At 40.1% G+C, this 25,299-nt stretch overlaps 2 protein-coding genes across 5 annotated transcripts in view; one reads left to right on the top strand and one right to left on the bottom strand.

Annotated features, from left to right (window-relative positions):
* Nucleotides 1-1,016: 1,016 nt before the first annotated feature.
* Nucleotides 1,017-13,095, bottom strand: LOC117500645 (tryptophan--tRNA ligase, cytoplasmic). 2 transcript variants are annotated; one of them, XM_034159392.1, is made up of 11 exons: nt 12,950-13,095; nt 11,453-11,570; nt 9,629-9,845; nt 9,393-9,501; nt 8,342-8,461; nt 6,941-7,123; nt 5,652-5,752; nt 4,284-4,396; nt 4,018-4,191; nt 3,711-3,851; nt 1,017-2,271 (listed from the first exon to the last, which is right to left on the bottom strand). In XM_034159392.1, exons 2-11 carry the CDS (start codon nt 11,561-11,563, stop codon nt 2,113-2,115), a joined length of 1,428 nt encoding a protein of 475 aa, XP_034015283.1. In that variant the 5' UTR covers nt 11,564-11,570; nt 12,950-13,095; the 3' UTR covers nt 1,017-2,112. The 2 variants fall into 2 exon arrangements, with proteins under 2 accessions (XP_034015283.1, XP_034015284.1); XM_034159393.1 differs by having other exon boundaries at nt 12,991-13,084.
* Nucleotides 8,358-25,299, top strand: part of wdr25 (WD repeat domain 25) — a 42,538-nt gene continuing 25,596 nt past the window's right edge. For 2 of the 3 annotated variants that reach the window (XM_034159389.1, XM_034159391.1), the window contains exons 1-2: nt 8,358-8,496; nt 13,991-14,719. In XM_034159389.1, the coding sequence (XP_034015280.1) occupies nt 8,425-8,496; nt 13,991-14,719 (801 nt within the window). In that variant the 5' untranslated portion in view covers nt 8,358-8,424. Of the gene's footprint in view, nt 8,497-13,430; nt 13,554-13,990; nt 14,720-25,299 lie in introns of those variants that run through there. The other variant, XM_034159390.1, reaches the window with a different exon arrangement.

The raw sequence follows: 25,299 nt of genomic DNA, 5'->3' as shown, positions 1-25,299 counted from the left end.
CAGTCAACAATTTGTATCACTTTTGATCCCTGTACAAACTGAATTTGCCTTTTACAGAATATTCTATCTCAAGGAGGATGATGCTGCTTACTCTTCCTAATGGCAGATAGTATCTGCCATTGTCCTTCATGCCTATACTTGGGTATTATTGCTTAGATGTTTTTTTTCTGGAAATTTTTAACAAACAGGTATAAAGAAAGCAATGCATTGAGTGCAAAGTGTGAGGTGTTCAATAATATGATGTAATTGTATCACAACTCTTCACTGTAGAGGGGGGGAAAAAGAAAAAGAACAATGTTTTCATTCAATAAAAAAATACATTTTCTCAGTAAATTTACATTCTCACCCTGATCTGCATGGGTGTTATCTAAAACACAAAAAAGTAAGTCAATCAGGCCTCCAGTTTCTACACTGAACAAAAATATAAATGCAACACTTTTGTTTTTGCTCCCATTTTTTATGAGCTGAACTCAAAGATCTAAAACATTTTCTATATACACAAAAGACCTATTTCTCTCAAATATTGTTCACAAATCTGTCAATCTGTGTTAGCGAGCACTTCTCCTTTCCCGAGATAATCCATTCCACCTCACAGGTGTGACATATCAAGATGCTGATGAGACAGGATGATTATTGCACTGGTGTGCCTTAGAAGGGTGTATCACATATGCCATGCATCAGAAGCAGACTTGGTGCATATTGGAAGAGTGAAAAAGGAGAAAGTAATTTTTTTTAAACTAGCTTTGCTGCAGGACTGACTATGACATTGAGGTGATAGCCGATGCAGAGTTTGATGAACGTATTCAACAAAGTGAGATTGATGCACAGCGTTGATGATCTCTGCACTGTGCACTGCCCAGTGGGAGCGAGCTATCGATCACAGTCATTGTAGAAAATTACCAGTTGACTTCTAGTTTAGAATGTTGAAGAGATGGGGTAGCAATAACAAGACCTAGGGCACGAACATGGCGGCCACAACTACTGTACTCGCAGGGCACAGCGCTCTGTGGGCTGGCAGGTATAACTATATAGCAAATATTGTGTCTTTTGTATATACCCACTAAGTCAGTGAATGCATGTTGATTGTTACCATCAAGGCCACTTGTTCATTGGTACAATAAGACTACAGAGAGGATGGGTCTGCAGAATGTTTCTTTGCTTAATCTGTACACAACTGACAAATATCAGTTAGCTGCTGAGCAACAGGCCATGTGTAAATAAAAAATCTAGGTAGACTATGACAATGAACATACTTTTCAAATTATATTTACCTTAAAAAAATTAATCCAATACATATTTCAAATACAAATGCAGGACATCATGGTATAATTGAGTGTTTGTCTGTTTGTTCCCTGACTCACAGGTCCTTTTTCCAATTTCCACCAAACTTGATATGTAGATGACAATAAAACCCCAAAATGGTTTTTAAAGGATTTTGTTTTAGCAAAGATCAAAGCCATTAGGGTCAAAGGTAAAAGTTTTGGTTGTCACTCCAAACTTGGCACACATATGTTGGTGGGTTCTCTAATTCCACAGGTAAAATCCAATTTTCTAAGATTAATCACTGGGGTCTAAATGTAAGATTTTCACTCCAACTTGCACCACGGTTGAAGGTGGGTTTGAACATGTTACTGGTAATTATTCAAATATTAATATTATTCAAAGTTGTTTTTAATAGCAACCTGTTTTTTTTTTTGTTTTTTTTTTTAAATATGCTCAAATGTTCATGGAAAAATCACATACAGCCTAAACTGGCCAACCTATCACCCCGACTACAAGAGTCAAGAGAGCAGAAGAAGATTTCACTGAATCCAAATTGACTGAAGTAAATCTGAATCGGCTCAGCTGCTGGTTTGGCTGTCGGTTCCAAACTAACTAGACCTGTGAAGACTTCCACTGTGTAAACAAACATGTACACAGTGTGCAACTTGTAAAATTCACAGTCAGCAAGACATTTAGCATGGCACGTGCATGACGGAGTTGCATGTTGTCACTTTTATTTTTTAGTCTTTATATTGTATCACTGTCCATTATCCCATGAATTACTCAAATAAGAAGGAGAAAGCTTAATTTACCATTTTGCTCTTGTATTAACACTGGCATATAAGCAGGTTAGGATTTAAAATTCAAAGGCCTGGGGGTCATGAACTGTTTAATTAGCTCGTCTGTGACTTGTTTTCTTCTCTCTTGATGCTTGGCGATCATCGGCTGAAGAGTTTCAATCAAAATTTTCTTCAGTTCTCCTGTTAGCAGAACGCCGCTTGTATAATCCTACAAAACAGAGTAGCAGTGGGAAAGAGAGAGGTGCAGGAATTAGAGAATGATGAGAGAAAAATGATAAGTATAAGACAAAGGATAGAGACAGCAGGATACAAAAAAAAAAAGTTAGGTGCAGAGTAAAAGAGAATTCAATTGGCAAATATTGTAAGTATTGTTCCAAAAGTAAAACTGAGGTCTTGGAAGTAGAGATGAAAAATACAGAGTTGTCTATATTCAGGGTCCAGACTTTGACATATCTGCATCTGCAACAGCAGGTGGTACCAAATACCTGTGAAATGAGTGTGCTTCCCAAGACTGAAGCAACCCGCCCCTCTAAATATCTTACAGTGCTGTATGACAGGGAAAAGGTAATTATCCTGGAAAAACTGTGCTTCCAAGTTGGGTAAATTAACTAGCTTTGAAGAAACATTATAATGCAAACTTTAAACTCATGACAATACTAGAAGCACTCAGAGAGTGCAAACCTCCGCCAAGGCCATGGGGTCACAGACACCATAACATCTACACGCCGTGGAATCATTGAACCTGAAAAAGTCTAACAATGATGTTTGCTCCGTAGTAAAAAGTTTCATCTGCTGTGACTGGATAGCATGTATCCTTAGCGCTTGGCATCACAGTTTATAGCAACTTGCACCTTTCCCAGAAGCTACTGTCATCTGAGCACTGATATTGATATTGGATGTGCTTATAGACAAAAACAAATAAGAGACAAAATTCAATTTATTATTCAACTAAACTGCAAATATATGAATTTTTTAACATTTATGAAACACTTCTCTAAACAAGGCCATAGGGTCACTGACCCTAAAGAGATTCCCTCCTTGGCACAGTGATCTATTTCTTTTTGTCTCTTTCTCTAAAATTGTATATAATAATCATTAGATTATTAATATATAAACAAAAATTTAAGAAATATTGCAATTTGAAAACAAATGCACCCGAACGTGATGACAGCTGCAACTGCTTAATGCTAACTTTTAGCATTGAAAATGCCATAGACATGCTAACGCATCAGCATCGGAATCCGGAGTTTTTGAGTTATCCTGCTGACAGACAAACAAACGCGACCGAAAACATAACCTCCTTGGCGGAGGTAAGAAAAAGCACAAGAAGTATCAAACAACTCTGAAGCAGCCAAGATTAGAAGATTACAATCCCCAAAACACAATCTTAAAATGCCATCAGTCAGAGAAAAGCTTAAACTGGTCCTCAAACCAGCATTGTGTAAGTGCATGGTGGAAAACATAAATAAATGAGGGTCTGCCCATAAAATATGCTTTTATTTGGCATTATTTAAAAAAAAAAGCCTTTCTTTATGTATCAAAAAATAAAACAAAATATGAACTGAATAAGGGGAGTCTTCATGCAACTGGAACAATATGGGTATATAAGAAAACAACAAATGCCATTTCTAGTCTCCTCATCCTCACCTGTCTGATTTTTTCCAGTTGTTCATCATCCTCCAGGAAGAAGGTCAGATACATAAAGGAAACATCTACATCTGCGTTACCGCCATACTTCCGGTGTTCTTCCACTGTGTCTTTTCCTCCAGAGAATGCATGTTTGTTTATCTGAAAGAAAAGATTACAGTCAATCACATGGTGTAAAATACTGACCACTAAGGTGAAATCAGACCCTTTAATCTTATCTGGTACATTGATTAAAATCCTTATATCACTACATGTAGCTGACATATGTAATAAACTTAAACTTTAACAAATCCACTTCTTGTACCACCTTATTTTTTATCTGCTTGGGAGTGTCAGTGAGGAAGATGGAGGAGTTAGTGTCGCTGGCGCTCATCTTGGTCTGCGCCCCCTGCAGGGCAGGGAAGAATGTGGAGTGTAGCAGGGCTGGTTTGGGATAGCCAATCCTTGGAGCTACATCACGAGTCATCCTGAAGTAAGGATCCTGCCAGAACATGACAAGAGATAAAAAGAGAGGTTATTAACAACACATGGAATAAACAATATTGTTATGCAATGCTGTAATGCGAGTCAGACCTGGTCTATTGCACATGGGATGAGACACGGTATGTCCTTTCTGGCCCCAAAGATCTGAGGAAAAGAGTTACAGAAGGACGGGGCTGCCTGGATGGCTGGAAAGCTGATCTTTCCTGGAAAAAGTAAAATAATAAATATCAAACACCAAAAGAATATTCCAAAATTTTGGAAAACCCTTGGCATGTAACCTGTAAAATACAGAGAGTTTTAATACTGTAGATAGATAAAAGAGTACATTCCATCTAATTTATCAACACAATAACAATAAATGCTATCATCTAGTAACTCACCAAATTAAAATGCCTTTGAATGAGGATCTAAACTGGTTAAACTTTGCTTAACATTAATGCAACAGATCAACACAAACTAGCGTGCCAAGGGCCCTGTGGGTTACAGCTCAATTAAAGCCCAAGGCAAAATGGCCATTTTCAGCATAAAAATGGCCACCATTTCCAAGCGAACAAATCTACGCAAATAATTTTGGGATAGGAACAATGTCAATGACCAATATTGTGTCTTGTTAAATTAAAAGAAAAGTTATCTGACAGTTTTTGAGAAAATTGGCTGTTTCAGAATAAAATGGCCACCATTTCCAAACGAACGCATCTATGACTGTAATTTTTTGATGTAAAATATTTCAATAACCCATATTACGACGAATTAGAAAAAAGTTAGACAGTTTTTGAGAAAACTGCCTTTAAGTGCTCAAAAAGGCTAATTTCGGCATAAAAATGGCCACTATTTCCAAATGAACTAATCTACAAATGATTTTTAGATGTGAACAATGTCAATGACCCGTATTTATGCCCTTGCCAAATGAGAAAAAAATTATCAGACAGTTTTTAAGATATCGCAATAAACAGACGATGCCGATGACTACAACGGACGCCCTGCCACGACATAGGGTTAGCAACCTATCAGCCGGTAACTCAAAAAAATAAATACATTTGCTGAAGTAATATACAGTATACCTCTCTGCCATCTGCTGGACATGTCTGGGATTGTTGCAGGAAGCAACATGTCACATGCAGGATGGAAAGTAGGAGCAGGTGTAATGAAGTTACATGTAGCTTGTAATTAGCTTGCTTTCCCCACATGGCTTAATTTCCAAAGGCAAAACCAGCCACTGATGCTTATGCAATAAAAGTACAAACATTTTACTCATGCTGAAATATTTAGTCAATGAAAATCAGCCATGAGTGTACCACCACTACTACTACTACATTAGTAAAAGAGACTCAGGCTAACAGTTCAATGTAGTACTCTTTCTAAAACATTGATAGTAGAAATTAACTGCTGTAAGAATATCACACAAGTCTACATTGTTACTGTTTTTTAAACATTCTTTTTTTTCCCATTTTATCTTACCAATGCAGTCACTGTCTGTAAAGCCAAAGATGCCTTTGACCTGGTTGAAGGTCACGTGCTTCTGGACCTTTACAACATTTCTGTAGAACTCCGGGGATGAACTGAAGAAAAGAAACACACAAAATTATTCATGAACAAAAATAATAAAAAAAAAATTATGATTATTATGTCTAGCTCCAGCTGGAATGGATGCATTTACAAATTAATAGTCTGTGATTACTTCCTGTATGTCAACCCTTGGGGGGGAAAAAATACAAAATACCACGCCAATCCCAACAAACTGAAATAATTACAGACAGCCTTTCTCAGCTACACAAACTGAGACAAGAACAGGAAAGTATTTACATCTTGAGCACCAACCTGGCTCAAAATTACAGACAAATAATATTAAACCAACATTTTGATTGGAGTAAGAATGTAGAGAATGAATGAATGAATAATACTGAACTAATCATAGTTATTAAACTTTAACCAGACAATCTGCATTGTGGAAACAGAATTTTAAAGCAGGTAAAGAAACCAAAATGAAGGTATTAAATCCAGCTATTCATAAGAGCAAACATACAGGATTTACAAAAAAGGAATCCCTCCAACCAAAAAACAAAAACAAAACAAAAAAAAAAAACCCCACAACATAAACACAACAAGAAACTCTAAGATATTGCTAACAAATAATTCTACATCTTTGATTGTGCTGTGTGTTTCTTTGAAAAAGCTGACCCAGTAGTCTCTGCATCACATGAAGTATATCTGGGGCAGTTCATAATAGTAGCTGTGGGCATGGAGACTGTAACGGCTACAGCAATTTGACCCCAACTCCTCTGACCTTCATCCAAATCACTGATATGTGGATGACCTTTCCAAGGCAGTTCTGGAATCCATCTACGTTTTTGTCACATTTGGTCCAAATCACATTGAAAATCAATTTCCTTGACCTTTGCCAAAATGTATTCTTTAAGCAATTTAGGATCAACCTTTACTGACACAAATTTTGTAGAAATCACCAAAAGCTTTATGACCACTGACCCCAATGAACTTTTATCAAAAAATAAAATACAAACCCCTTTAAAGGGCAATTCTGAGGATCTGGGAGGAGTAGTGGAGCAAATCGGCAAACATTGCTCAAATTATAGTATGACACACTATCACATTCACTCTAGAGTCTAGACACTAGAGAAAAACTGAAGAAGAAGAAAAAAGGCTGCCTGATAGGAGTATAAACTCAAACACATGAAAAGTAGCCAGTCGTCAACATATATGCATCTGTGTAATGTTACAGAAGTTATTACCCCATGTAGTCAAGATCAGAGAAGATGAACGTCTTGTTGACATCGAAGCCACAAGCGATGATATCTTTGGCATTTTCCACAGCGAACTGGTGACACTGCTCTACTGTTAGATCCTTCCACATGTACTTCTCATCATCGGTCAGTTGGATCACCAGGGGGACGTCAAACACGTCCTGCAGCCACCTAGCACAAGACTTCCTGTTACAATTTAACGCACACGGCATTTTTTTTACCCCAACTGCCCCTGTTGGAATGGGATTGTCACAATGGCTCATTCATCAACTGCGCACAACTGAGACTTTTTGATCTGTAAATCAGAAATATTAAACCTAGAACAATGGCTGACAAGACTCAAAGGAGGACTATTACAAAGAAGACATGTAACTTCAGTTGCAGTTTGCCAGAAGGCACAGGCAAGACTCAACACTAGATTTAATTCATCTTTTCTTACAATAAAAAGTCCTTTTTTTTGTGCCACACTTTCATGAAGCTGTAACTGCTGAAGCAACACACAAAAGGTACTCTATGCCCAGTTTTCCCATCACATCCACATGACCCTAAGTCCTTCAATTGTCACTGGACTCTTCCAAGCATTCACTAGTTTTCAATTTATTTTCATTTATATAGCACCAAATCACAACAAAGTTGCCTCAAGATGCTTCACACAAGTAAGGTCTAACCTTACCAACCCCCAGAGCAAGTACACAGGTGACAGTGGTAAAGAAAAACTCCCCCTGATGATTTGAGGACCTCAAGTAGACCAGACTCAAAGGGGTGACCCTCTATTTGGGCCATGGTACCGACATAATTTACAAAACAAATATACAGAAAATTTTGCCGATGCACAGAACGGGAGGGTTGCAGAAGTAGACACCAATCCCATTTCTGGATGGAGCCACAGCTTAAACAGAGAGAAAAAAAAACAGAACCATCAGGCACCAGAAAGACAACACATACAGTATAATTTGTCAGCATTAAGCAACAAGAAAAACAGAAGAAATACTAATTGCTGACCACTAGCCCTATGATTCACTAAAAGACCCAGACTTTAGATAAAGTTGAGGTCGTGGCCTGCTCCGCTGAAGCACTAGTCTGCTTCATTTACTATTGCTCCATCTACCAGGTGAGCCTTCTGGAAACAAATCATCATAGATGCAGTATCTGTTTATTAATGACTGATACCCTCTGGGGGTCCACTGGTGTACCAGCATGTCCAAATCAACTTTCAGGCATATTTCTATTAATAAATCTAAAAATAAATAATTTTTAAAAATTTTGCCCCATTTTATTCCCCCTTGAAAAAAAAAAAAAACAACTTTTGTTCACTGTGATGGTAGATGGAGAGACTTCCATCTCTTTGACCAAATCGTTCATATCCATACAGTAATACTGCAGTCTCACTTGGTGAAGATGAAGGGGATGAGGTGTCCAACGTGCATGGACTCTGATGATGGACCTCTGCCAGTGTAAAGGTAAAACGACTTATGCTTCTCGTACACATCCAACACCTGATGCATATCCCTGCAGAAACATCAATAACAACAGCAACAAGAGAGGTTAAACAAACAACTTGTACATGAGGACACAAAACATTTTTAATAAAGGCTTCCACATTTTATGGGCCTGTCACACCATAACAATTTAGCCAGCGTATGCCAAATTATGAAAAATTTAGCGAATATGCTGGCTATGTTGAATAAGTTACACAGCTGTCACACCATGACGATTTAGCCGGCGTATGCTAATGTATCAAAAATGCTGCTTATACAGTAGCCGACATGTTCAGTAAGTTCTTTGGTTGCCCGGAACACGTCAAATACATCTCCATACATCAATATACGGTGGAGATAAGTTAAATATAAGCCACACATTGGTTCAAAGCCCCTTACTCATAGGTTAGAAATAGGTTTTGGGTATGCTAGACATTATCTCGATGTATTTCGACTTATGTGTAACTTACAAGTAATGCGTGCCAACAATCACATGGCCCGCGCATGCAGGATGTATGAGCCATACGCTGGCACGCGTCAAAAATATTGTGCATGCACAAAATGTTTCGATGACCTCACTGTACGACGTATACCAGCGTGCTTCAACGTCTTCTTAACTTATACAAAACTTATCCACAGTTTATTAGACGTACACCAACAGATTCGCCAAATTTTGAATATGTCTGCATACGCAGGCTAAATCATCAAGGTGTCACAGGGCCATTAAAGAAAATACATGTTTGAACAATTCCCACTGAGGATTTAACTACAATTACCCATTCTTGTTCTTCTGCTTCAACCACTGTCACTCAAAATTTCAGAGTGGTTGATGATATAATCGCCAATGCAATATTTTGTATTGTATCAGTCAGATATACTGTAGTGTTAATTTTGTCCTGGATCCATCCTTGATAGATTTCACTCTAGGATAATACTATACAATACATCCTCAGAATACTGACCTATGGGAGAAGAAGATTCCTCTTCGAAGGAAATGATGAGGTTTCTGTCCTGAGACTTTTTCTATTCTGTCCACCAGCTCCTTCTCGATTTTACTGCTGCCAAACCTCACTGAGAAAAACACAACACTGGTTGTTCCACAACCTCGACATCACAGTTGGCATCTTAACACTTATATTTCAGCCGTGTAAAAAAAATAAACATATAGCTCTGCTTCGTGCTCTTGATTACGTCTCACCTATGAGTTTGTCATAGTCCACTCCCTTGGCGCTGGTGGTGGAGACGGTCCATGGGTTAACCGTATCCTCATCATCTGCACCGTCTGCTAGTGTCCCATTGTCAAGGGACACAGAGATTTCAGAGGGCGGACATCCTGCACTGTAATCTTGACCTGTCATCTGTTTGTAGTCTCTTTTCAACTTAAGCAGCAACTGGACAGCAGCATCAATTTCAGCCTGTGAAATGCAAATACTGCTGACAGATGAAACACAAAACAACCAATCATCCAATCAAGGAAACACCAACATTGTTGAATGCTACAAAACATAATCACGGAAATTTATCTTTGCAGACTGGTGGCCTGTCTAGGATGAACCCCGCCTCTCGCTCCATGACCACTGTGATAAACTCCAGCCACCAGGTGACCCTCAACTGGAATAAGTGGGTTTATAAAACGGTTGGTTGTTTATCTTTGCTCGTTCCCGATATTAAGTAAATTCTTTGTTTCTGAGTGCATAATTGAAATACTATCGACTTGAAAAGTTGCTCTGTGTATCTGTGGCCTGCTTCATGACTATATAGTCCAGTGAGACATTTCAGGTGGTCCAGTCCTAGCTTGCCAAACGTACTTAGACTTAAATACAAACACCATAAAATGCCTTTCACTAGTTTGCCTAAATGTTGTGAAATAAACAAACTGAAATTTGTGATTATAGTACAACCACAATATAAAACAAACTCAGTGTTATACAGGTGTAGTAGTATCTCATGACTCAGAGTAATGAAATGTTCTCCACAACATACACTCTTGACTTGATGTCTACGAATGTGACTGTATAATTTCAGAATTTGGATTATCCTATAACACTGGAGACCGATAGACAAAGGCTCGACAACTTGCTGACTTTTTCTCTATTCTACGACCATATAACAAGCTGGCACCCTGAGAACGAAGGGCACATGCCGGCACATAAGGCTCAACCAGTTCAGTAAGGCAAGGCGGCATGCAACCCTTCAGTATATTATACATCAGCAGCAAAACCTTGAAATCTATATGAACAGGGATTCAGTGAAGGGAGGCCAACACCAGGCTTGATCTGAGTAGTACTCTCACAGTTCTGAATCTTTTGAAGTGTCCTTGCATTAGTGTGAGGTAAGCAGAAAACATATATAATGCAGTAATCAATTCTGGAAGACACAAAGGCACAAATCAAAGTCTCATCCATTTTATTTTCTGAACTACAGTGTTTCCCCACACTATGCAGCTGAAGAAAATGATAACATACTGTAAATAAAATTCTTTCCCAAGGGCTGTAAATTTTCTAAAGAGTCATTTTAGCATTTACACTACTGTGTAAATACACCTTTGAATGAAACCTCAAGTACCAGGTGAAATGTTCACAGCAGTGTGCAAACCGTTTTTGGCATAGTAATTTACACACTGCTGGAAATACAGTATTTCTGCTGGCAGTTGAGGTTGTCTTTCAAAATGTTTGATCATCGGACCGGTGGTCCGGATAAGCTAAAAAATTAGATAATATCCAGAATTTCACTGTTGCCAGACAAGCCTCCAAATTTGCCCAATTACTTATGGGTTCTGAAAACGGAGGGACTAAGTATAAAAGAAAGGCTCTAATTCTTAAATGGTTAATGTGTTATTTTTATCAAACCATGTTGAATTAAAGCTAAAAGTCTACACAACAAGCATATCTGGATTGTTTCACTTAAACTCTCTTGTGGTGGCGTACAAAGGCAAAAATGAGGAAAAAATTGTGTTGCTGTCCAACAACTCATGTACCTGAATGTAATTACTGTATTTCACATTGTGATGAAGGACACTTACCTTCTCAGCTTTAGCTGTTTTCAAGTCTCTGACTTTATCTCCTTGTTGTGTCAGTTTCTTGTAGAGCTCCATTGGACTTGAAGCTTCAGCTTCTCCTTGGCAGTCAGTCATCTTCTCACTTGCAAAGAAATATTACACATATTACAACACTGCTCAAACACTCAAGAAAAGAATACAAATAACTTCACCTCACAGCCCCAAACCAGAACTTTTTCAATGATTTCATACATCCATATGATGTGTTATATGCATTTTGTACAACTATTCTCGAATGGGATCTGCACCATATCAGAACTGTGTTACTCTACAATACTTTCCGGAAGTGCAAAAATCGTGGTCCAGAAGTGGAAGTATTGTTCAGACTGTTTACGTATTTTACTAAAATTATTCCCTTGCCCAGACCTTTATTCTCATCTAACCCTAATGCATTCAAGTTAAAATCATTTAGAAAGCTGCAAGGCACCTGTTAGATCCTCATGCTGACATCTGAAAAATATGAATTCTATAGGTACAGTAGAAGTACAGAGCTACAACAAACATTTGTATATATAGGGGGCAGAATTCCAAGTATCCTTTGTGTTAGGCTTGGTGTTATCATATCAGATGGCAGGGGGCTTGTCATGTGAAGATGATCGGCCACCGGGGGTATTCTGTCTCCAGTATAAAATGCAAATTTGTCCATGTTCACAAAAGTACACCATTGCATATCGATATGTTGCCTTATGGATAAAGACAAAACACTAAATACGTCAATACATCAATATGGGTCAAAGGGGTGTTTAGGTGTCAGGTGTTTCCGAGGCAGTACACAAACCAGAATTGCTACTAATTAGTATAGCACCCATTATTATTTAAACTACCAAACATTACAGTTCATGCTCAGCCCTTGAAATTCATCAATTGCCTACTGTTCACTTTCCACACCATGATGTTTCTCTTTATCTTACTATTATCACGGCAGTTTCTTATTGGATGCTGTGTGTGAAAACGGCATATGGTACTGTATCAACAGCCACTTTATTTTAAAAAATTTGGTCAGATAGTTTTTAACCAGAATTGTTCATTCTAGTCATTATATATATATATATATATATATATATATATATACACACACACACACACATAAATTTTAACAGGGATTTCTTTTATCTTAAGCTATTTATGTTTTTTAATTGCTGTCATTTACATTTTACTAATGCTACATGTCTATATATTTATATATTTTTAACTATTTGTCTTTGTATATCTGTGACCATTTGTTGAGGCCCCATCACATTTTTTAAAACTTTACTGTGTATTTCATGTGTATGATACATGTAATTTTATTGAGAAAATAAAAGCAAATTCATGAACATTTTGTACGCTAACAAGTTAGCCACTTAGCATCACATCTGCGCTTTTTGGCTGCTGACGTCATGGAAAATAAAATATTTAAATTCATAAATGCCACAGTACATATATCACATGAAATAAAACATGAAGAAGAGGAGACGTTACCGTGTTCACACAGCTGACAGCTCATCCATTCAAAAACTTACATCCACACAGTCTATGCTTACATCAGCCTGAGAAGCAGTGACTCTCCGAGCAAATGCTTCCCGAGCAAACACAACGGCGCAAACGTTCCGCTCCGGCTTCATTTGGCGAAAATGAAAATTTGTATTTTACGACCACTTCATATAAAATCATACACGCGCCATATTCCATATAAATCAGTTTAGTACGACATATACCAAAAGCACGTTATTATTTCCGCGCAATATCGGAATTGGTTCAATTTTGACTCTGCGCAGCAAAAGTGTACAAATCCGGCGCCATTTCTACAGTTCTAGCATATAAAAGTTGTTCAATTTCATGATTTGTTTTTTTTTTTTTTTTTTTTGTGGGGGGAGGGGGTAATTTCGCAGAAATTAATTCCAAACTCTTAATCTAGCTCGGCACTTGAGACATAAAGCGCGCAGCACCCCTCACGGTGTCACCGGATGTGGCGGACAGTGTTGGAAGTACACCGTCTTCTGATTTAGCTAGCCTTTCAAATAAACACGTATTTAATTGTTGCGCCTTGTCATCAAACGGATAACGTGGCGTGATTACACTACAGGTATAACGGCTGGAGGCGTTTTTATTAGTTATGTTTGTGTGCAGCGACGTTCATTCAAGCGTTTGAGTCAGAAATGCTAACAGTGAGCTAACAACTTGTATATATCTTGGAACCGAAGCTATATAATGTTGTGCAATTTTGTACTTTGGAGGTGGTTGGATAATTATTAATGCAGTACGTTAACGACTTGATACGGTTTTTAATACAGGTACACTAAAAATATGCCAGTTTAGCCTCTGTCCATGTTCTCCTCTTGTCTTCCGTTACATGCGATAACACATTTGTAAATAATAAATATATTTCACTCTGTGGGTATATTTTTGTGGTTATCCGTATTGAATTCACTTTCTCAGGTGTAGAAATTAAACCAAACACCAGATGGCGCCGTCGAGCCTCTAATGAACGTACTGACGTCTCACCTGTTTCCCCCCTTTCAGTGTCATGAGGAAATGTCTGCATTGGTGGCCTATGATGATTCTGAGTCAGAAGATGATACTTTGAATCAATCAGAGACAGGAGGATCATCATGTGTTCATACTGGATCTAAAGTTGGGGTTTGTAATTTGTCAGAAATAACCCCTGTTACCCAAAACCTCACAGTTGGCTCTGACACATCTGCATTAGAAACCCATGGAACTGTCTCTGAGACAAGCACATCTTCACGACTTGTACTTTCACAGACTCAGACCTGTTTCAGCAGGGATATTAAATGTTCTGTTGGTTGGACAGGACAAGATGTGCATGCACGTGATACTGGAACTCCTCTGAATTCACCCGGAATTGTGGATGAGATCTCTGCTGTCAACACTCTTTTTCATATGCCACAAAACTTTGACAATGGGTCAAAACATGCAAAAAGGCACCATGCTGCACTGTCTGGTGTCAGACCGTACATTCCCAAAAGACAGAGGCTTGCCACTTCAGTAAAGAAAGTGGACCCAGGAGATTTTGTCCCAGGAAATCAAACCAGAGAGAGTCAGATTCTCTCAGAGGTGTCAGTCAGAGTGAAGTCGTATCTGACTCAGAAGCCTGTCAGGGCAGGGATACCGAAGAGGCCTTTGATGAGCCTGGGGGGCCACCAGGGGCCTGTCAACGTGGTGAAATGGTGCCCAGTGCCTCACCTCAGTCATCTGTTGCTGTCTGCCTCCATGGACAAGACCTTTAGGGTAATAACAACCATTCCTAAGTTTGGACATGAACACGAGTAAAGCATTTCTTAAAGCTACAGTGTGGAGAATTTAGGGATGTTTATTAGTTGTAAGAGACATGCAAATCAACATATTTAAGCGACAATCCTGGTGCTGCACAGGCAGTTCTTTTGAGTGAGTGAGATTTATGATAATGAAACCCATTAATCTAAATCCCTGCATGTTTTCTCTCACTTCCATTCATATATGCAGTGTCACTGGAGTGAGCAGGCAGGCAGTGTGCTATGTGCAGCAGAGAGCACAGTGCATGTTTTATACAAATACGGTGCATCTGGAAAGTACTCACAGCGCTTCACTTTTTATACATTTTGTTATGTTTCAGCACAAACCAAGAGTGTGTGTGTGTGTGTGTGTGTGTGTGAGAGAGAGTACTTGGATTATTTGGTTAAATTAGTTTACTGGCCATCCAGCAAGTAGATTTGTCCCCCAACTTGCCTGATGTGCCAAGACCTTTGATGCTAAATGTGGGACATGAATCCCACTCACTCATTCATCTTCAGCCGCTTATCTGGGATCAGGTCATGGAGGCAACAGCTCCAGCAGGGGACCCTAAACTTCCCTTTTCCAGTCCACATTAACCACGTCTGACTGAGGGATCCCGAGGCGTTCCAAGGTCAGTGTGGAGATATAATCTCTCCACCGAGTCTTGGGTCTTCCCTGGGGTCTCCTCCCAGCTGGATGTGCTTGGAACACTTCCCCAGGGAGGTGCCCAGGGGGCATCCTTATCAGAACTCCGAACCACCTGAGCTGGCTCCTTTCAGTGCGTAGGAGCAGCAGCTCTAGTCCGAGGCCCTCACAAATGACCAAGCTTCTTATCTTATATCTAATGGAGACACGAGTCCCCTTCCTGAAGAAACCCATTTCAGCCACTTGTACCCGTGATCTAGTTTTTTCGGTCATGATCCAACCCTAATTACGATAGGTGAGAGTAGGAACAAAGATTGACCAGTAGATCAAGTGCGTTGCCTTTTGGCACAGCTCCCTTTTCATCACAACAGTACAGTAGAGCAAATGCAATACCGTCCCTGGTTCACCGATTTTTCCATTCAGTCTCATGCTCCATTGTCCCTTCACTCACGAACAAGACCCTGAGGTACTTGAACTCCTCATTCCCTACCTGGAGTAGGAAATCCATTGGTTTCCTGCTGAGAACCATGGCCTCAGATTTGGAGGTGCTGATCCCCACCCCAGCCACTTCACACTCGGCTGGGAACCGATCCTTTGACTGCTGGAGGTCACAGGCCGATGAAGCCAACAGGACCACATCATCTGCAAAAAGCAGCGATGAGACCCTGAGCTCACCAAACTGAAGACCCTCCTCTCCCTGACTACACCTTTACATCCTGTCCATGAATATCACAAACAGGATTAGTGACAAGGTGCAGCCCTGGCAGAGTCCAACCCCCATCTGTAACAAGTCTGACTTACTGCTTCTTCATTTGAGGTCAGCAGAGTCCCATCGTTACTATATACAGCTTGGATGGTTCCCCATTTTCCTCTCTTGAGGTGCCTCACAGTCCACCAGAAGCACCTTGGTGCTGACCAAAAGTCCTCCATGGATACTCCAAACTCCTCCCACACCCACTGCTTTGCTACCCTCACAGCAGAGGCTGCCTCCTTCGGGCCTGCCGATACCTTGAAACTTCCTGTGAAGTTTTCTGAGATAACATATCCCAGAAGGACTCCTTCTTCAGTCGAACAGTTACCCTGACCATCGGTGTCCACCACAGTGTTCTAGGGTTGCTTCCCCTTGAGGCACCTAAGGCCTTCAGGCCATAGCTCCCTGCTGCAACTTCAGCAATGGAAGGTTTGAACATTGCCCATTCTGGTTCAATGCCCCCAACCTCCGCAGGGATGTCAGAAAAGTTCTGCCGGAGGTGTCCAAAGTCCTCCCCCACCCTCTGATCCAACTGACCACCAGTTGGTGATCAGTTGACAGCTCTGCCCCTGTCTTCACTCAAATGTCCAGAACATGCGACCTCAGATCAGCTGATACAATCACAAAATCAATCATTGACCTATTGCTGAGGGTGCTTTGGTACCATGTACACTTATTAGCATCACGTTTAAACATGGTGTTTGTTATGGACAGTTCGTGACGAGCATAGAAGTCCAGTAACAAATGACTGCTCAGGTTTAGACCAGGGAGCCTGTTCCTCCCAATCACGCCTCTCCAGGTGTCTCTGTCATTGCCTACATGTGTGTTGATGTCCCCCAGCAGAACAATGGAGTACCCCACTGGAGCTTCAAACAGGTGCATGTGCACAAACAACAGAGTTTTACCCCCCGCAACTCGAAGGCACAGGGAGGCGACCCTCTCATCTACCGGAGTGAACTCCAATGTAGCGGTGCTCAGCTGGGGACTCGTGAGTATCCCCAAAGCCACCTGGCACCTCACACCCTGGGCAACTCCAGAGAAGAATAAGGTCCAGCCCCTATTAAGGAGAGTGGTTCCGGAGCTGAGGCTGTGCGTGGAGGCGAGGTGCACCAGATCTACCTGGTATCGCTCCACCTCCTGCACAAGCTCCAGCTCCTTCCCCACAGCGAGGTGACGTTCCATGCCCCCAGAGCTAGCCTCTGCCACCCGGTCTGGTTTGTTGAGGCCATCTGCTTTCACTGCCAGCCATGGGACAGCGCACCCGACCCCAGCGGTTCCCTCTGCTGGTGGTAAACTCACAGGGTGGAGGTAGAAAGTCCTCATTACCTTTTTGGGCTGTGTCACGCCAGGCTCCTTGTCAAGCCCGGCCATCAGGTGCTCCCTGAAGGGCCTCCATCTGTGCCAGATGATGCTTCTTCTTCCTCATTTTTTCATGAAGTCATTATGAGCCGTTCTTAGTCTGACCTCTCGCCTGAGACCAATTTGGCATGGGAGACCCTACCAAGAGCACGTAGGCTCCAGACAACACAGCACTCTGGTTCATAGGGACACACAAACCTCTCCACTACGATAAGGTGATGGTTCCTGGATAGGAGCGTTAATCCCCATCACCAAAAAAGCAAAAACATGAAATGACACAAAAATGTGACAGCATTATGCACCATTACATGACACCAAATCCTATACACTGTAGGTTTAATGTTGTGTAGCTCATTTGACTGGGTTCCCTAATTAAAGTAACAGTTTTCATACTCAGTAGTCATATGTGGGTACTTCATAGACACTGTAGTCCAGATTCAGAACACTTCATGTTATGTAAAAAAAAAAAAAATTAATCAGTGTATCCAGTGTACAACCCCTGGCAAAAATTATGGAATCACCGGCCTCAGAGGATGTTCATTCAGTTGTTTAATTTTGTAGAAAAAAAGCAGATCACAGACATGACACAAAACTAAAGTCATTTCAAATGGCAACTTTCTGGCTTTAAGAAACACTATAAGAAATCAAGAAAAAAGATTGTGGCAGTCAGTAACGGTTACTTTTTTAGACCAAGCAGAGGAAAAAAATATGGAATCACTCAATTCTGAGGAAAAAATTATGGAATCACCCTGTAAATTTTCATCCCCCAAATTAACACCTTCATCACATCAGATCTGCTCATTGACATTGACCCTATGCCATGACATTGACCCTATATGTCTTTTTGCAAGGAATGTTTTTGCAGTTTTTGCTCTATGGCAAGATGCATTATCATCTTGAAAAATGATTTCATCATCCCCAAACATCCTTTCAATTGTCCAAAATATCAACATAAACTTGTGCATTTATTGATGATGTAATGACAGCCATCTCCCCAGTGCCTTTACCTGACATGCAGCCCCATATCATCAATGACTGTGGAAATTTACATGTTCTCTTCAGGCAGTCATCTTTATAAATCTCATTGGAATGGCACCAAACAAAAGTTCCAGCATCATCACCTTGCCCAATGCAGATTCGCGATTCCTCACTGAATATGACTTTCATCCAGTCATCCACAGTCCACAATTGCTTTTCCTTAGCCCATTGTAACCTTGTTTTTTTCTGTTTAGGTGTTAATGATGCCTTTCGTTTAGCTTTTCTGTATGTAAATCCCATTTCCTTTAGGCGGTTTCTTACAGTTCAGTCACAGACGTTGACTCCAGTTTCCTCCCATTCGTTCCTCATTTGTTTTGTTGTACATTTTTCGATTTTTGAGACATATTGCTTTAAGTTTTCTGTCTTGACGCTTTGATGTCTTCCTTGGTCTACCAGTATGTTTGCCTTTAACAACCTTCCCATGTTGTTTGTATTCGGTCCAGAGTTTAGACACAGCTGACTGTGAACAACCAACATCTTTTGCAACATTGCGTGATGATTTACTCTCTTTTAAGAGTTTGATAATCCTCTCCTTTGTTTCAATTGACATCTCTCGTGTTGGAGCCATGATTCATGTCAGTCCACTTGGTGCAACAGCTCTCCAAGGTGTGATCACTCCTTTTTAGATGCAGACTAACGAGCAGATCTGATATGATGCAGGTGTTAGTTTTGGGGATGAAAATTTACAGGGTGATTCCATAATTTTTTTCCTCAGAATTGAGTGAGTCCATATTTTTTTCCTCTGCTTGGTCTAAAAAAGTAACTGTTACTGACTGCCACAATCTTTTTTTCTTGATTTCTTATAGTGTTTCTTAAAGCCAGAAAGTTGCCATTTGAAATGACTTTAGTTTTGTGTCATGTCTGTGATCTGCTTTTTTTTCTACAAAATTAAACAACTGAATGAACATCCTCCGAGGCCGGTGATTCCATAATTTTTGCCAGGGGTTGTATTAGGGAAGCTGAGAAGAATAATCACATTATCATTTACCTGCCTTTCTCTGGTTCTGTCAGAAAGGTGAAGTCTTTAGAATAATTCTGTGATTGTCAGTAGAACATATGTCAGGACCCACAGGACTGTTTTGTGCTTTCGGCCTGTGTGTCTCTGTCATGGATTTCCCCCTTCATTTCTTTTCCTGTAGCCCACAGCGGGAAAACAATCCTTCATTTCCCTGCTATAAAGGTCATGTAAAGCAGGTGTTTGCCAGTGACTATTTCTATCCCAGGTTGAAACTGCACGACACAACCCACAATGTCCCACAAGGACTCTGAATAATGAATTATTTAAATATGCATTAGAGCATTTGCATAATTACACAAATGCAGCAGCATAGCAGCAGGCCCTTTTGGCACCTTGAAGGGTTGTTGGGACCAGATGTTTGGGAGTTTAGAAAAGCAGAAGAGGAGGCAACATTGTTTGTGTGTGCTGGGATTTTTCTTCTTCACTGTACCTGACTGTCTAATCATGCTTTGTGTGTTTGAGATTGGAAGACATATGAAATACTTATCCATGTATGTCTTGTGCAGATGGGTCAATAAGTATTTGGAGAGTTGCACAATTTGTGTAATTTTGTCTGTCCACTAACCCAGTCGATTTGAAATTGTGTTTGTGGTGGAGACATCCAGCATGATTTCAAGATTTTTAACAAAAATACTGCGTCAGGAATTACAGCAACTTTTGGGGCCATCTCTCAGAATTTTGTAACTCTGTGGGATTCATGAGTAACGCCCTAAACTCTAATATTTTTGCACTCGTTCTCTTAACCCCTTTTGCCCCACTAGCAACAATTGTTGCCGAAGTGTATCACTGTCATTTTATACTCACAATAAAAAATTTTAAAAAAAAATCTGAAAGGTATATTGCAACTTTTTCCTCTTATCAAAAAAGATCTGGGCATAAACAGGTTAATTGTTGAGATACACACTAATGAAGTTGCAGCTAATCTGTGCACCCTTGCGACTTTAAATGCTCATATCTCAGAAGACATTGCAGGGTAGGTTTCTGTTTAATTTTAAACCTCTTTTCAAGCTCTGCAGATCCCTCTATATAGCTTTTTCATAGCATCAACCAGAAGAATGTTACAACAAATTGAAATTTTCAAATGTGGAACCCCCCCTTCCTCCCTAAAAAAATGGACCATTCAAATTTGTGTCAAAATTAGCTTATGGTCGCAGCGACATTCCCTGAAAATGGAGTGATGGGTGCTCTGACCAGCGAATAGTCACATGGTGTGTGTGTGATACATCACAAAAGGTGTCACATTATCATGATGCTGTCAAGATTCAGTCACTATTTTTAACCATAACCATGTCACCCCAAATTTTGTGATACCATTACGAAATAATTTTGTGATCTTCTTCTTCGGCTTCCTTTCATCTCGGGAGATGATGGCTGTGTAAACTGATGTGGGAATGTCAGTCTTTGAAGCAGGCTGGGCAGATATAGGCTGTGGCTGTTGGGTCCACAGAGCTTGACTTGCATGTACCTCTCTTCCCCTTCAGACTGTCCATACATTCTGTTTCAGTCTGTGCCGCTCCACTCCGGATGGCCACCTTTCAGAGTCCGCAGTCTGCTGTGAGTCGCTCCCATGTCTGGACATTGATGACTGTGCTTTTGAGGTCATGCTTGGGTCCCTCAGCCAACTCTCCATAGAGTTTTGGGGATGTGGCTGTCGTCCATGCGGTGTACGTGTACCAGCCAATGGAGGATGCGTTTGCTCAGGAGCGCAAAGACAGATGGAAGCCCTGCTTGCTCCAGCACTTCAGTATTGGGGATCTTTTCTTGCTATTGAATACCAAGGATGCATCTGAGGCAGCGGAGGTGGAAACTGTTGAGTCTTTCTAACCCTTCTCCTAGGCGGCGTACGCTGTTAACATTTCACTGGAGTAGAGCAAAGGCGCTGAGAACACAAGCTCTGTACACCTGCATCTTGGTGTTCTCTATCAAGTTCTTGTTGGACCAAACCCTCTTGTGGAGCTTGGACATCACCCCACAGCTTTGGTGATCCTGCTGTTTTTGTAACCAGATAACACCTCTGAAGTGATTTACAAGATATCTTACGGCGATGTAGGGGGCACACCGCAGAAACGCCCATGAAGCTACGAAGGCAACCGTTTGTCACTGTTATTTGTAGCTAATGTGACTGCAGCTTGATCAGAGTCATACCACACTTTTAAAATAAAAATCATATTTTGTATCCATCTTTTAAACTAGTATCAAAATGATTAGGCCAAAAAGAACAATTTTAAATGAATTATTCTGGTGAATATTTATTTATTTATTTTTATGTCAGTGCTCCCTACTTTGATCTGCTGAAATGTGATGCTTCACTCCCTTTTTTACTGTTTTATAACTCTATAAATTGATCGACTTTTTGTGTTTGGGGCTGTTCCACAGATGGAACAACACATTTGAAATGTAACAGGTGCTGTTCATTATCTTCTAACGTATTATAGATTAAACACTTAGTTTTAGGAACCATTGAAAGATTGATCAGTAGTGGCAGGTGAGCTACAGATACGCAACTCTTTCAGTAAACCTCTCCTGATGTGGGAAAATAACTGATCCAGCTGTGAAAATTACACGTTTTATGGCACAATGTCATTTAAGTTGTTATACCTCATGAGACATTACATCTGTTGTGTTGAGCTAAAGAGAGAGGTGACATGAAGCCTTCAGGTTTTCCTCTGTGTACTCGCACTTCTTCAACACACCCTTCAGGCTTTTGTCTTCTTTTTCTGCATCCCGTCTGTCAGTTTCTCAGAGGCAGTCAGACTATTTTTATTCCATCCAGATTGTAGCTGCTGTCACCATGACTACTGTAGGTGTAAAGCAACAGTTTCACATTGGTAACACAAATACTAATTTAGTTTTAATTACCAAGTCTTGTTTAGCAAGGAAATTACCCAATGAGGCAACTGCAACAATCTGCTCTGTATGTTTGTAAGTTTTTGGTTAAAAAATGAACATGGCTGCTACTTCTTTCTTTTTTTTTTTTTTTGAAGTGCTGCTTTTAGTACCTGCACATTTAAGGTTGTGTCAGATTACAGTACAAGGCCGTACATTGAATAGCACCATTTTTGTGCATGTCAACAATGTGGTTCAAAGGAAGCAGCCTGGAAGGGGAAATTAAGCAGCCTGCCTTTTAGATATACTTTTGAATTTGTCTATTTTTTTTCTTCTTCTTCTTCTGTTGGGGGAGGGGGGCTTTATAACCTGTAATTTAAATGGATTATTTGTCATTAATGCAGTGAACCTGCACAAAATAGTCCAAATGAATGAAGTGAAATTGAATTAGATTAGATAGAACTTTATTGATCCCTTGGAAAGACTTCCTCAGGGAAACTGAGGTTTCAGCACCATTGCATAGCAGCACACAGGGTAAGAAGCACACAGAGTATTAAAATTGAAAGTAAAAAAGAAAACGGTTTGCAATATAAAGACCAGACATACTGATCAATACTGGTTTACTGGCTACTACTGTTCCTCTCATTGCCGTCCTCTGTCTTCCTGTTACTCCTCCTCCCCCTGAATGAGGAGTTGTACAGTCTGATGGCCTGAGGGACAAAGGAGTTTTTCAGTCTGTTGGTCCTGCACTTGGGAATGAGCAGTCTGTGGTTGAGGAGACTCCCCTGGTTGCTGATGATGGTGTGCAGAGGGTGACTGGCATCTTCCAGTGTTCTCTTCTCTGCCACCATCACCAGAGAGTCCAGCTTCATGGACCCCCCTTCCCCCTTTTTAATTCTAAAAAATATGACAACTGATAAGTGGTGCAGGCATAGATATTCACCATTTTTCTTATGAAAGCACTAATAATTAAAGTAACACAAGCAAATCATCACTTTTACAGCTAGTTTCCTTTAGACATGTCGGGGCAAACAGACAGTGTGGTACTGTCCAGTAACTCTGTCTGAAGTACAGTGTTCTCAAAAACTGAGTGACTGTGTACTAGGGGAGCTATGACTACTACCTTTGCCCGCCCACCCACCTAGGACTAAACCAAACCAACTTTTTTAGGTTCCTTAGATGACCCCAAAGCACAATCAGGATGTTCCCAAAAATAAAAACCAGCCTCAAACCAGTTAGCCAAGATGGCTGCCAAAATAGGGTTTTTCACTAAAACACCTTTAAACAACATATAAACAACTGAATATCACAGAGATTCAATGGGAAAACCATTGCAGGTCACAGCAGACTCATTTGTGCCTAAACTAAATTAATTCATGGGTTCAAGATTCAAAATGGCATCCAAAATGGTCCCCAGTAGACCCTTATCATTAAAATACATAGTAGGAAATTGTTTATGTTGTTTAAAGGTGTTTTAGTGAAAAAACTCTATTTTGGCAGCCATCTTGGACACCATCGTGGATAACTGGCTTGAGGCCAGTTTTTAATTTTGGGAACATCCTGATTGTGTTTTGGGGTCATCTAAGGAACCTAAAAAAGTCCTGGGGGGTGCAAAGGTAGTGGTCGTAGTACAAGAATGACACCAGTGAGGGAAGCCACCATGGCACTTGCGGAGTGGAACACAGAAGAATTCTCTTCAAGAGAAGACCGTTTCTTTTATGAAAATCTCTCTGTTCCACTCCACCATGAAGCTGCAGTATGCACCATTACTCTGATTGCTGCTACAGAAGCCCATCTTGTGTTGGTCTGTGGCGTAAAATCCAAATAAAGGTCCATTTAAATTGCAGTTTGTAATGCAAAAAAGAGGGGAGAACATCAAGTGGGTGAATGCATTTGCAAGGGGCACTTTTGTCAAGATAGAATAGAGCCTCTATTAATTGTTTAACATACTGTTTTATCACCTTCAGAGGGCAGTGTTTCCCTCAAAACAAAGATCATCCAGACTTTCAAGAAGAGAGGATCTACTGCCTTTGGATTGTGAATAACATTATTGTGAATAGACATCCTTCTCCATTATTTAGTGTGAGTTTATTTATTGATCTATTTGTTTATTTTTTGCAGCTGTCTCTCTTGTTCTATCTCTTTTAGTTGCTCTTTTCACACCCCACAGGCATCTCTGGGATTCAGTTTGTTCAAGCACAGCCTGTTAGATTGATATATCACTATTTCTCGTCCATCGCTCTCCATCTGCCTGGTTCTTGTGGGGGTTGTGGTACAGCGCTTCTCATTGTGCTTCATACGCAGTACAGAACAGTCATCTTTAATAATGAAACAGAGAGAGAGGATGGGCAGAGAGGGATCTGTGGTGCCATACAGATCTTCAAAGTTCAGTGTGGCTTTGGAAATGAGTCATGTAAGAATAGTTCTCATTAGTGTAATATTTGAACTCAGTGGGAAACAGATTGCAGGTCCCACTGTATGTCAGGCTGCAGATAGTGTGGTGGTTTCTTTTTCTAACATTGTTGAGATAAAGTCACACTCTTATTTAAAAAAAAAATTGGTGAAAAGTACAAAAATGCAACAGCAACATGTATTTTTGTGGCTGTGCCAAAATCATCCCAGACATTATTTGCTAGTGAGACACGCAGTGCAGCTGGAAAGTATTCACAGCGCTTCACTTTTTCTACATTTTTTTTTTAATGTTACAGCATTATGCCAAAATGGATTAAATTATTATTTTTTCCTCAAAATTCTACACAATACCCCATAATGACAATGTGAAAAAGTTTGTTTTTTTATTTTTGCATATTTATTTAAAAATTAAAAAAAACTACGCTATTACATGTACGTAAGTATTCACAGCCTTTTCCATTGATCATCCTTGAGATGTTTCAGTAGCTTTATTGAACTCCACCTGGG

The sequence above is a fragment of the Thalassophryne amazonica genome, chromosome 19 (genome assembly GCF_902500255.1).
Source record: "Thalassophryne amazonica chromosome 19, fThaAma1.1, whole genome shotgun sequence".
Classification (NCBI taxonomy): domain Eukaryota; kingdom Metazoa; phylum Chordata; class Actinopteri; order Batrachoidiformes; family Batrachoididae; genus Thalassophryne; species Thalassophryne amazonica.
Note: the sequence above shows the minus strand (reverse complement) of the source record. Positions and strands in the feature narration are given on the sequence as shown.